Source organism: Crinia signifera, chromosome 12, assembly GCF_055691185.1.
Source record: "Crinia signifera chromosome 12, ASM5569118v1, whole genome shotgun sequence".
Classification (NCBI taxonomy): Eukaryota; Metazoa; Chordata; class Amphibia; order Anura; family Myobatrachidae; genus Crinia; species Crinia signifera.
This window is the reverse complement of record NC_139228.1, coordinates 88,540,930-88,554,038: the sequence shown is the minus strand read 5'-3', so window position 1 is coordinate 88,554,038 and position 13,109 is coordinate 88,540,930. Positions and strand designations below refer to the sequence as shown.

Genomic DNA, 13,109 nt, shown 5'->3' with positions numbered 1-13,109 from the left:
CTGCCCCGTATATATAACACATGGTGGGGATAGAACCCATGACCTCAGCGCTGTGAGACAGTAATGATAACCATTACACCGTCCGTACTGCCCCGTATATATAACACATGGTGGGGATAGAACCCATGACCTCAGTGCTGTGAGGCAGTAATGTAACCATTACACCATCCGTACTGCCCCGTATATATAACACATGGTGGGGATAGAATCCATGACCTCAGCGCTGTGAGGCAGTAATATAACCATTACACCATCCGTACTGCCCCGTATATATAATACATGGTGGGAATAGAACACATGACCTCAGTGCTGTGAGGCAGTAATGTAACCATTACACCAGCCGTACTGCCCCGTATATATAACACATGGTGGGGATAGAACACATGACCTCAGTGCTGTGAGACAGTAATGATAACCATTACACCATCCGTACTGCCCCGTATATATAACACATGGTGGGGATAGAACCCATGACCTCAGTGCTGTGAGACAGTAATGTAACCATTACACCGTCCGTACTGCCCCGTATATATAACACATGGTGGGGATAGAACCCATGACCTCAGTGCTGTGAGACAGTAATGTAACCATTACACCGTCCGTACTGCCCCGTATATATAACACATGGTGGGGATAGAACCCATGACCTCAGTGCTGTGAGGCAGTAATGTAACCATTACACCATCCGTACTGCCCCGTATATATAACACATGGTGGGGATAGAACCCATGACCTCAGTGCTGTGAGACAGTAATGTAACCATTACACCGTCCGTACTGCCCCGTATATATAACACATGGTGGGGATAGAACCCATGACCTCAGTGCTGTGAGGCAGTAATATAACCATTACACCATCCGTACTGCCCCGTATATATAACACATGGTGGGGATAGAACCCATGACCTCAGCGCTGTGAGACAGTAATGATAACCATTACACCGTCCGTACTGCCCCGTATATATATAACACATGGTGGGGATAGAACCCATGACCTCAGCGCTGTGAGACAGTAATGATAACCATTACACCGTCCGTGCTGCTCATAAATTTACAGTTTATTGATAAGAAAAAAATAAAATAAAAAAAACACCTTTGGGTGACCGTTTATATCAGGCATGTCCAACGTTGGCCCTCCAGATGTTTTGAAACTACACATCCCAGCATGCTTTGCAATAGTTTTAGCATTCTCTATTAGCAAAACTGTGGCAAAGCATGCTGGGATGTGTAGTTTCAAAACATCTGGAGGGCCAACGTTGGACATGCCTGGTTTATATCCAAATAAAGCAGAACTGACAGCGTCTTCTCCAGCCTTTATATCAGCGTGTTGGTCCCCTGAAAGACTGACAGTTGGTGGAGAACGCAGTGCATCTCAGGCCAGTGACACTGCAGAAAGCTGTGATATAAGTCATGTGTACAATGCCTTGCAGTGTCTTTGCTGCTGTGGAGTATGCAGGGAGAGGCTCACAGATGACATTCCTACACACATGCTGCTGCCTTCACATCAGCGTAACCTGTGTAACAGGTTTACCACTAGTCTGATATTTCAGCAATGTAGGAATGTATGTCAGAGTCTCAGGCAGGTGTGCAGTCCAGCCAGCCATAGAGGTCCGCTGTTCTGTGCATGCTGGCTGCCTCTTCCTTACGCTGGGCACATGGGCATTCTGTATGGGCACACGTGTCACAGTTGGCAGTTATCTGTCGCTTTGGCCACCGCCATCCCCAAGAGTGATCTGATCAATGTTACTTCTGGGCATGCAGATTGCTGTAAAGCCTATTTCACTGGTAAACTGTTCGCAGGTTAATATTGACCTTCCTTAAGTCCTTACCTTACCTTTAAGTAGCAACAAGGGGGGGCGGTGACAGTGTTTTCAGGGGGTAGTGTGGGCATGCCTGTGTTAGGGATTGGGCCGCTGCGGCTGCATGACCTCGCCACAGCCTCTGCGACCCTAGACATGGCCGGCCTGTAATTTATTTGCTGCACCTTGAACCACAGTCGAAGACTACATTGAACACTACAAGGACATCCTGTCACTCTGGCCAGTAGCGCTCTGGTGAGACGGTGGACGACTTTTTGCTGATTGCTGGAGCGGTTGTTTCTTGCAGACATCGCGGCTCTGGAGGTTTAGCAATGACACTGTGTTACTGTAGGGCTTTTAGCACCGTTCCGTCACTCTCGCGTTACTCTGGGGATGCAGCTGCAGGAACCGCGTGACTTGGAAATTGCCAAAGAGCTTGAGATAACCTCTAAGCAAAATGTCCTCTACATGTGTGTGTCTGTGGATGGTATGGGTCACATGGTCAACAGTTGACCACTAAAGGTCAACACAGGCCTAGGGTCAGAAGGTCGACAATGGAAAGGTCGAACCTTCATACTGTCCCCATAACCATTAGGGTACATTGGGGACCCCAGGTTTTATCTTAAGTTATTGATTGCCACCCAATACATTTCTGCTGGGGCTGCTATAGTGCCGGTACCTAATGCCACCTTCAGGCCCAATCGCAGCAGATGTCCATCAGACTCCGCCTCCGAACCCAGAAGCACTAATAACCTTCCAACGGTTCTACTGGAGGGGCTCTGACCGGAGCCCGTGTCCTGGCAGAGAAACCTGCTAACGTCTTGTTAAATGACCTGATTAAAAATAGAAATGTAAAAATGTGGTTAGCGATAATTAGGCCTATTCACGTTCTGTGCTGTGGTCTGGCTTCAGGAAGCTAAAACGTCATAAATAATCTAAACCAGGAAAATAAGGGTTAATATCCGGTATAACGAGGGACATGACAAGTTTAGGAACAGTCATAAATACAGGTTCCTCATTGCCTTTGGCCTGTGATACAGAGGGGCTAGGAGCGATAATGTTCTGCTACTAGAAATCTCACCAACTGTAAGCACGAGATAGTCTTAAGGGATGTGCTTTGTACTCCATCCCGATTCGATACGGGATCAAATCGCACGGTGCCGGGTACACATTTGATTTAGACTATATAGTACAAGTGTGTACTACAGTATATAGTCTTGCCTGCACAGTCTATTTCTATTAGATTTCGATGCCACGCATCGGGATCGAATACGATCGATTTATTCCATTTCAATTTTGCTTACATAAGCAAAATCAAACTATGAGAACACCCTTTTAGGGGGTTATTCAATATGTGCCGATATTTCCCGATATGGGGAAATATCGTCAGTCACCTATTCAATTCTGGGGATAACAGCATTGAAGGGTGTCAGATCCAACTCTTTTTTTTTTTTTTTTTTTTTTTTTTAAAGTCTGATCTGTTTTGTCGGAAACGTCCACGTATTGTTGGACTCGCGGACGTTTTTCTGACGATGCGTGGCTGTTTCCGACAATAGACAGTCGGTACATGGAATATCGACTGTCGGTGTACTGTCAGATCTGAACATCCCAACAATCGGAATCTTATTTTTTTTCTGACAGTCGGAATTCTGTATTGAATACCCCTCCCCCCCCCCCCAATAATGCATGAAGGGTACCTGTGTATTAGCAGGGCGCCCAATTTGCCTAAATCGCATCGCATGTGATTTTTTTGCTTGCGATGCGATTTTCCTATGTAATTTATTCACTGCTCTCTGGCCATGTGCGGTGCGATCGCATCTCACGCTAAAATCGCATGCGATTTTATAGGGTGCGATGTCATTTACTTTACTATACACTTCTATGACATGCAATGAGATTTAGGGACCCCCCCACGATCCACGCCACCCCAAAGCGTGGCGAGCCCCGCAGATTACGTTACATGTATTCCACGGAGCTCGCACACTATATAAAATCAACTCCACGCCGAAAAGGTTGAGAGGACGCATTCCGCCGCAGCTCGCCACGCTTCGGGGTAGTGCCTAAATCTCATTGCATGTCATAGAAGTGTATAGTAAAGTCAATGGCATCACACCCTATAAAATCGCATGCGATCGCATCGCACCGCCCCGCGGCCAGAGAGCAGTGAATAAATTACATAGGAAAACGCATTGCATCACACGCAAAAATCGCATGCGATGTGATTTTTTTTTTTTTTATGCAGAATCGGCCACTAAGTACCGTATAAAGTGGAGGCCGTCCTCCCAGCCAGATCTCCGTTGCTATAGGAAAGCGGCACCTCTCTGTATACAAACACTTCTGTTCTGTTTTGCAGCTTAGCTGCCACTGGAGATGTGGACGGACTGACGGCCTGGGAATTGGCAGGAGTGGACATGGATAAAGTTGGTTACGACGGGCAGACTCCTTACCAAGTCGTAAGTGGTTCCTCTACTTGTACAGTAGTTACCATTATTTATATTTAGTGGATTGTTATAAACCTTGGTACTTGTGTATTTTGGTGGCGCCCATCGCATCGCATACCATAAGGCATACGATGGTATGCGATGCGGCGCGATGCTGTACAATGTCATACAATTTTAAAATTGTATGACATTGTACATGGCATACAATGCGATGCAACGCGATTAAACATTGTATAAGCACCCTAATGGGTGCTTACAATGTGAAATGCACCCCCACGCCACCCCCCCCACTATAAACGTGAACCCGAAGCGTGGCGAGAGCAGCGGTACGCGTCCTCCGACCTTTTCATACCCCCACTATCCACGTTGGCGTGGAGTTGAGAATAGAAAGTGTGGCGAGCGCAGCGAGCCCCGCGAGGGGACGCGGATACCTGTGAAGCCCGCGAGAGGACTCCGATACCTGTGAAGGTATCCGCGTCCCCTTGCCACACTTTCTATTCTCAACTCCACGCCGACGTGGATAGTGGGGGTATGAAAAGGTCGGAGCACGCATACCGCTGCGCTCGCCACGCTTCGGGTTCACGTTTATAGTAGTGGGGGGGGGGGGGGGTGTCGTGGGGGTGCATTTCACATTGTAAGCACCTATTAGGGTGCTTAAAAGCACCCTTTATGGTGCTTAGACGATCTTTCATCGCATAGGGGGCAAAAATCGCGTTGCATCGCATGCTACGCGGTGCATGCCATGCGACGCGATATAAACATCGCACAATGCACATCGGGGGCGCCGCTATAATACACAAGTACCTAAACCTTTTGTTGGCGCCGCATATAAAGTTTACTACTTATTAGCGTTCTTATTCCTGATTGTTATTGGTCTGTGGTGTGGTTTTCTCATGTGTGTATTTGCTCCCAGGCGGAAGCTGTTGGCAGTGAGGAGGTCTTGGAGTTTTTTCATCAAAAAAGAGCACAGGTGAGTTGGAAGTTATCATTATGGAATGCGTAACGTTACAGGTATGTCCTCCTAACCACACGTTGCACGAGATGCTCGGCCCTATTAAAATGTGCATTTTGCGTATTATTCGCAGTGCAGACGCAGTGAACCACAACATGTGCCGGAGATCTAGTCGGCAACTTTAACCGCACAGCAATTAGTTTAAAATATGTACAAAGTAGCAGGTGATGTATAACGGAACGTGGCGGGATAAAGAGGCTCCGCCTGGAGCAGAGAATGTTCTAGGGCCTATACTAAGATGTGTGGGTGTGGCCAGTGGCATATGAGCGTGTACACTCCCGACACGATCAGCCCTAGTGTACATGCATATAGAATAATTGTGTCATTTTGGGCCAAAGTCAAAAGGTCGACATGGGGTTTTTGACTGTTTTTTGAGCCGACAGGTGGGGGGGGGGGGGGCTGTTGGGAGTCCCCCCTGTCGGCTGCTAAGCAGCGGGGAATAAAAGGCAGGGGGCTGGGGGCATGGCTAGAGGCTCACAGAGCCTCTCGGTCATGTCCCCCCATGTCCCCAGCTCAGCCAAAATTGGGAGGTATGTGACGGCTGCAGTAGTGCCTTATTTTTTAACTAGATTTAAAGAGGTGAAACCATTCTATAGTTAATCTGACATGATACCGTCTCACCCCCTGCGTTGTCGAGGCATGTTTCACCTAGAGAAGAGAACAACACTCTTCTTTAAAACGCCTATTGTTACTTCTCATTTGATTCATTTTCTATCAAGCTCTTTCCAGAGGGCTTATCAGCAGCAGCCTCCACCCTGGTGACTGTTTTCGTTCTCCTGTAATGTTCTCTTGTTCTCCCTTCATACATTTCTTTACATTTTGTAGATCTGCAGATTTTAGGGTGGTCAATCTCAGGGTTGTGGGCAGTGTTCCCTCTAAGTTGTGCGCATGTGCGCGCGCACACACCTCGACAAGCGTGCGCACAGACATTACAACTGAGCGCACAAAGCAGCAGTGGTCCCTTTTTGCAGTTGTGGACTCAATTAATGTGTGTTTCACCCATTAACTACATTGTGTGCTGTATTTTGAATGATTAAATGTTTAATATCATTTTGAATTAAAGTTAATGCAAATGCTGAACGTCATTTTCCAGTTATATATAAGTGACGCACAAAAATGTAAATGTCATTCCAAAGTTGCACAGCCAAAATCTTTAGCCGCACACAGCCTTCATAAAATTAGAGGGAACATTGGTTGTGGGATCCCAAGATTTGGCCCCAAAATGTCCAGGATTTCAATTACGAGTTTGCGCATGTGCAGCCTAATCCCGAAATTCTGGGATTGGATACTCCAGTCTAATATCAGGCAGTGTCTGAGCACCCGCTCAGGCGCTGCCTGGCTGTTCCCGACCCCAGCGATGCACCTCTGCCGCCCGACCGCTCCCAGCGGCACACAAGCACCTCTGCCGCCTGGTGTCACACCCGCCAACTGCCTCTACCTGGTGGCTCCACCGCACTGCTGCCCCAAGTAAATTAATGTGGGGGGCGGGAGCGTTTTTCTTTGGGTTGGGATCATTTGGTCTACAGCATGATGGTCGACAGTCATTAGGTCGACATGGGAAAAGGTCAACATGGTTCTAGGTTGAAAGGTCATTAGTTCGACATTCAAAAGGTCAACATGGGGTTTTTCACAGTTTTTTACCCGAATGTCAACACAGTCGACATGGACACAGTTTAGAAGTGCACCTCATCCCCTCTGCACACTATTTTATTCTCCCACCATGCCCTAGTGGATGGTAGGGCATGAAATACCACCTGTCGGCTCATGTCAGCTCAAAAAACAATGAAAAACCCCGTCGACCTTGACACTGTCGAACTTATGACCTTTCGACCTAGAACCATCTCCACCTGTGAGCTGTTTAAATGTGCCTGAATAATGAGTGCACCTGCGGGGTGACCTGGAAAATGTGCACTGTTGGGGGTACTTGAGGACCAGGGTTGGGAACCACTGCCCTAGTGGATGGTACGGCATGAAATACCACCTGTCAGCACATGTCGGCTCAAAAAAATAAATAAAAAAACCCATGTTGATCTTTTGACTGTCGACCTTTCAACCATGTTGACCTTAGGCATGTCTACCTATTTCATGTGCTGGACCTAAGCAATGCCAGCCTTCAGTGATTGACTCAATGCATATACCATCTAGCAGATGGAGGTGGGCCCTGCGCCCAGCAACAGGGCCGGTGCAAGGCACTGGAGAGCCCCAGGCGAGTCGTGGTGGGGGCGCCCCGGTGCCGGGGGGGGGGGTACGGTGGTGGAACCTGTGTAAAAAACTTGCGGCGCCGGCGTCCCTGCAGTGCTGGAGCGGGCAGGGGTGTCCGTGCCGCGGGGGTACCTGCGGCGCTGTCATTGTGTATAAAGCTGGTGGCGGCCGGCGGGGTCCCTGCAGTGAATAGAAAATAACTAGTTCGCTAACCCTCCATGCTGGGGGTGAGGGGCGAACTGCCGCCCTCCAGGTGCCGGCACCCTAGGCAAATGCCTAGAGCTGCCTAGTGGTGGCACCGGCCCTGCCCAGCAAACATACGGTCACTGGAGGTAGTTATTCCTTGTCTATCGCAGGGTCACCAGCAGCAATAGCCTCCACCAGAGCCTGGAGATGACAATATGTGTAACGCATACTTGCCTACTTTAGATTTCACCTCTCCGGGAGAAGCCCGGAGAGGCAACACAGCTGGGGCGGGGGCAAGGCTGACATCAATTGGCCCCACCCCCATGTCGGAAAACGCCGTGATTCGCGGGCCACGGAGAGGGGGCGTGGCTTAAATGATGCAAAATGACACGATCACATCATTTAAGCTCCGCCCTCTCACCGCGAACCCGCGATTTACGGTAATTAAACAAGTGTGCAAGGGGGGAGCGGAGGCTATCACCAGAAAGCGGGAGTCTTGCCCACCTTCCCGGGGGGGGGGCGGGTGAAGGACCTGATTTTCGGGAGGCTCCGGGCCATTCCGGGAGGGTAGGCAAGCCTGGTGTAACACTACAAATCTGGTCGGCAGTGGCCGGGTGATGTTGTGCAGGATCCGGCCACACCGTTGTGCAGGACCATCCCCTCTTTGCACAGACCTTTTTTTTTTTTTTTTTTGCAATTGAACAATTTACGATCGGTCAATCTGCACAAAACCAGTGTGTAAAGCACCCGCTTGTTAACCCAGAAACTTTTTTTTTTATATTAAGCACCATTTATTAAAGATATAATAAATGTAAAACCAAATAAAAAAAAGCTACACTATGCTTTGTATAAACGCTATATATGTATTAGGCACTAATATCATTTTTTCTTTTGAAAATATATATAATTCTTGTTCCAGCAGTAATCGCTTTGTAGGAAATTCCCAGCTAATTATAGACTGAATAACGCTGCCTGACCATGGAAACTACGTCCAACTAGAAGTAACCTCAAGCGGCTGCATATCCGCACTCACCAGACCAGTTGTACCGTCCGCGCATTGGCCGACGTGTGCACTGAATATATATATATATAAGTGCACTGTGTGTCTCCTATTTGTGGCACTCCGTATGCGGGGGTGTTGTAAAAGGGGAAGGGTGGGTATTGATGTTTGTTTAAGGGGTCTGAAAGGGGCCTGAGGCAGCTGAGGTTGAAGTTTTTTTTTTTACAGTTTTTTTTTCTTTCTTTTATTATACCACAAAGTATAATAGTAAGCAGCTGCTATGGTGGGTTCAAGATGGCTGACCGGCCATGTCTAGTAAGACCAAAAGTTAGACCTGCATTAGGTAGATGGGTTACGGTCATTGGGTCGCCAACATGATGGTCGACAAGCATTAGGACAACACCATTAGGTCGACATGACTTAAGGTCGACATGGGTTTGGTCAACAGGGTCATTAGGTTGACAGGGTCATTAGACCGTAGCGAGGCACCGTGCCTGAAGCATGGTGAGCACAGTGAGCCATGCCAGGGGACGCGGTGCTACGTTTTATTGTTTATGTTGACATTCCGGTAAAAAAAACGATGTTGACCTAAAGTCATGTCGACCATAATGCTGGTGACCTAATGATCTATACCCAGGTAGACATTAACAAAGTTAGACATTCATTAGACATTGACAAAAGTTGGACATGCATTAGTTAGACCTTAACTTTTGTCAATGTCTAACTAATGCATGACTAACTTTTCTCAATGTCTAATGCATGTCTAACTTTTGTCAGACATGCATTAGTTAGACATTGACAAAAGTTAGACATGCATTAGATATTCACAAGTTAGACATGCATTAGTTAGACATTGACAAAAGTTAATGTCTAACTAGTGCATGTCTATGTCTAATGCATGTCTAACTTTTGTCAATGTCTAACTAATGCATGACTAACTTTTCTCAATGTCTAATGCATGTCTAACTTTTATCAATGTCTGTCTAAATTTTGTCAATGTCTAATGCATATCTAACTTTTGTCAGACATGCATAAGTTGACATTGACAAAAGTTAGACATGCATTAGACATTGACAAAAGTTAGACATGCCAATGCATCCGAATATCACAATAACTGAATCATTAAACAGACTTGTTCATCCTTAACCATCCGAGTGGGCATAGAGAGAGAGAATAGAATAGCGTTCCGAGCACATATTGATTTTCCATGTTGACATTTTACTTGTGTAGTTACCTTTTGTCACTGTCTAACTTTTGGTGTCGACCTATTGCCTGTTGACGAGTCATTGAATATAAACTATACCACACCCCTGTAGTAGTTGTGAGCATTGCACTACTTTTACCTGTATACTAATACAACAAATATTAACTTCAACTTTACACTGGTGTTTACTAGTTTACACTACAAATCTGGTCGGCAGTGGCCGGGTGATGTTGTGCAGGATCCGGCCACACCGTTGTGCAGGACCATCCCCTCTTTGCACAGACCTTTTTTTTTGCAATTGAACAATTTACGATCGGTCAATCTGCACAACACCAGTGTGTAAAGCACCCGCTTGTTAACCCAGAAACTTTTTTTTTTTATATTAAGCACCATTTATTAAAGATATAATAAATGTAAAACCAAATAAAAAAAAGCTACACTATGCTTTGTATAAACGCTATATATGTATTAGGCACTAATATCATTTTTTCTTTTGAAAATATATATAATTCTTGTTCCAGCAGTAAAAGCCTTGTAGGAAATTCCCAGCTAATTATAGACTGAATAACGCTGCCTGACCATGGAAACTACATCCAACTAGAAGTAACCTCAAGCGGCTGCATATCCGCACTCACCAGACCAGTTGTACTGTCCGCGCATTGGCCGACATGTGTGCACTGAATATATATATATAAGTGCGCTGTGTGTCTCTATTTGTGGCACGCCGTATGCGGGGGTGTTGTAAAAGGGGAAGGGTGGGTATTGATGTTTGTTTAAGGGGTCTGGAAGGGGCCTGAGGCAGCTGAGGTTGAAGTTTTTTTGTTTGTTTTTTTACAGTTTTTTTTCTTTCTTTTATTATACCACAAAGTATAATAGTAAGCAGCTGCTATGGTGGGTTCAAGATGGCTAACCGGCCATGTCTAGTAAGACCGGCATTAGGTAGATGGATTACGGTCATTGGGTCACCAACATGATGGTCGACAAGCATTAGGACAACACCATTAGGTCGACATGACTTAAGGTCGACATGGGTTTGGTCAACAGGGTCATTAGGTTGACAGGGTCATTAGACCGTAGCGAGGCACCGTGCCTGAAGCATGGTGAGCACAGTGAGCCATGCCAGGGGACGCGGTGCTACGTTTTAGTGTTTATGTTGACATTCCGGTAAAAAAAACGATGTTGACCTAAAGTCATGTCGACCATAATGCTGGTGACCTAATGATCTATACCCAGGTAGACATTAACAAAGTTAGACATTCATTAGACATTGACAAAAGTTGGACATGCATTAGTTAGACATTGACAAAAGTTAATGTCTAACTAGTGCATGTCTATGTCTAATGCATGTCTAACTTTTGTCAATGTCTGTCTAAATTTTGTCAATGTCTAACTTTTGTCAGACATGCATTAGTTGACATTGACAAAAGTTAGACATTCATTAGACATTGACAAAAGTTGGACATGCATTAGACATTGACAAAAGTTGGACATGCATTAGTTAGACATTGACAAAAGTTAATGTCTAACTAGTGCATGTCTATGTCTAATGCATGACTAACTTTTCTCAATGTCTAATGCATGTCTAACTTTTGTCAGACAAGCATTAGACATTGACAAAAGTTAATGTCTAACTAGTGCATGTCTATGTCTAATGCATGTCTAACTTTTGTCAATGTCTAACTAATGCATGACTAACTTTTCTCAATGTCTTATGCATGTCTAACTTTTGTCAGACAAGCATTAGACATTGACAAAAGTTAATGTCTAACTAGTGCATGTCTATGTCTAATGCATGTCTAACTTTTGTCAATGTCTGTCTAAATTTTGTCAATGTCTAATGCATGTCTAACTTTTGTCAGACATGCATTAGTTGACATTGACAAAAGTTAGACATGCATTAGACATTGACAAAAGTTAGACATGCCAATGCACCGAATATCACAATAACTGAATCATTAAACAGACTTTTTCATCCTTAACCATCCGAGTAGGCATAGAGAGAATAGAATAGCGTTCCGAGCACATATTGATTTTCCATGTTGACATTTTACTTGTGTAGTTACCTTTTGTCACTGTCTAACTTTTGGTGTCGACCTATTGCCTGTTGACGAGTCATTGAATATAAACTATACCACACCCCTGTAGTAGTTGTGAGCATTGCACTACTTTTACCTGTATACTAAAATATTAACTTCAACTTTACACTGGTGTTTACTGGTTCCCTATCACCTGTGAACCTGCCTTTATTTCTGGCACAACTCACACCGGCACCTATACAGTAACTTCATTTTTTGTTGTTTCAGCTTTTCCTCAATGGGAACTCAAGCGACAAAGACAGCTATTTAAGTAGCTGAATAATTCTGCGATGTGTCCTCTAGAAGGATCCCAGGTTATATTGTTCTCAAGCACAAACTTTATAACGTGTGGTATCTTTAAGTGATGATCATCCGTCCTCTTCTCACAAGGACCAGCCTGCCTGGGTTCTCCTTCCCACACATCTTGTGTTCTTGTACGTGTCCTAAGTTTTTCTTTTTTATATTCTATATATTTGTGGTGTTTTTATGTGTTTCAGGTACAAAAACTGACTAATTTGATAGTTTATTTTTTATTTAAAACAAAACTTTAGAATTTGTGATTGCAAGAAAAATACGTGGACAGCAATGTGTGATATTTTACTGTGAATCGTCTCGTAAGCAATACACTTGACAATGTGAATTCTATGATTGTATTTTATTTTGTCTTTGCATTTTAATATTGGAAATGAAATGGTTAATTGTGCACAAACCGGTTGCCTCAGATTCCTTTGCACATATGAAGTATATGTTCTGTTTTGGTTTGTCTCAGGACAGGGAGGTGCACACAGTGTGACGCCTCTGGAAATCGCAGAACTGTATTTGCACACCTTGTTGAATAACATTGCACATCTACAAAGCACAGTATTAAAAAAAAAAAACATTGAATTTTGAATGTCATGAAAATGTGTGGATTACATTTCTAATGTGTCAGATATTAGCAATAAAATGTAATTAATCGTAATGACTCCTTAATTTTTTTTTTTAAGTTTAATTTTAAATTGTATATACTTTTTTGTGTGGAAAAAACCTGCAGTCATTGGCGTATTTATAATGGGTGTAGAGTGCCGAGTGCACATGGGCTTCTGGGTCCCGGGGAGCTGACACTACACACCTTGTTCTTATATTATTACACTTACACCACCCCCCCCCCCCCCACCCCCATTCCTGAGTGCTGCTGCAGATATAAATAAT

At 44.9% G+C, this 13,109-nt stretch overlaps 1 protein-coding gene across 1 annotated transcript in view; it reads left to right on the top strand.

Moving 5' to 3' along the window:
- ASPG (asparaginase) overlaps positions 1-12,879 on the top strand; it is an 81,610-nt gene extending 68,731 nt beyond the window's left edge. The window contains exons 14-16 of the mRNA XM_083165831.1: positions 4,152-4,251; positions 5,153-5,209; positions 12,147-12,879. Coding sequence (XP_083021957.1) covers positions 4,152-4,251; positions 5,153-5,209; positions 12,147-12,197 — 208 coding nt within the window. The 3' untranslated portion in view covers positions 12,198-12,879. The remainder of the gene's footprint in view (positions 1-4,151; positions 4,252-5,152; positions 5,210-12,146) is intronic.
- Positions 12,880-13,109: the final 230 nt, after the last annotated feature.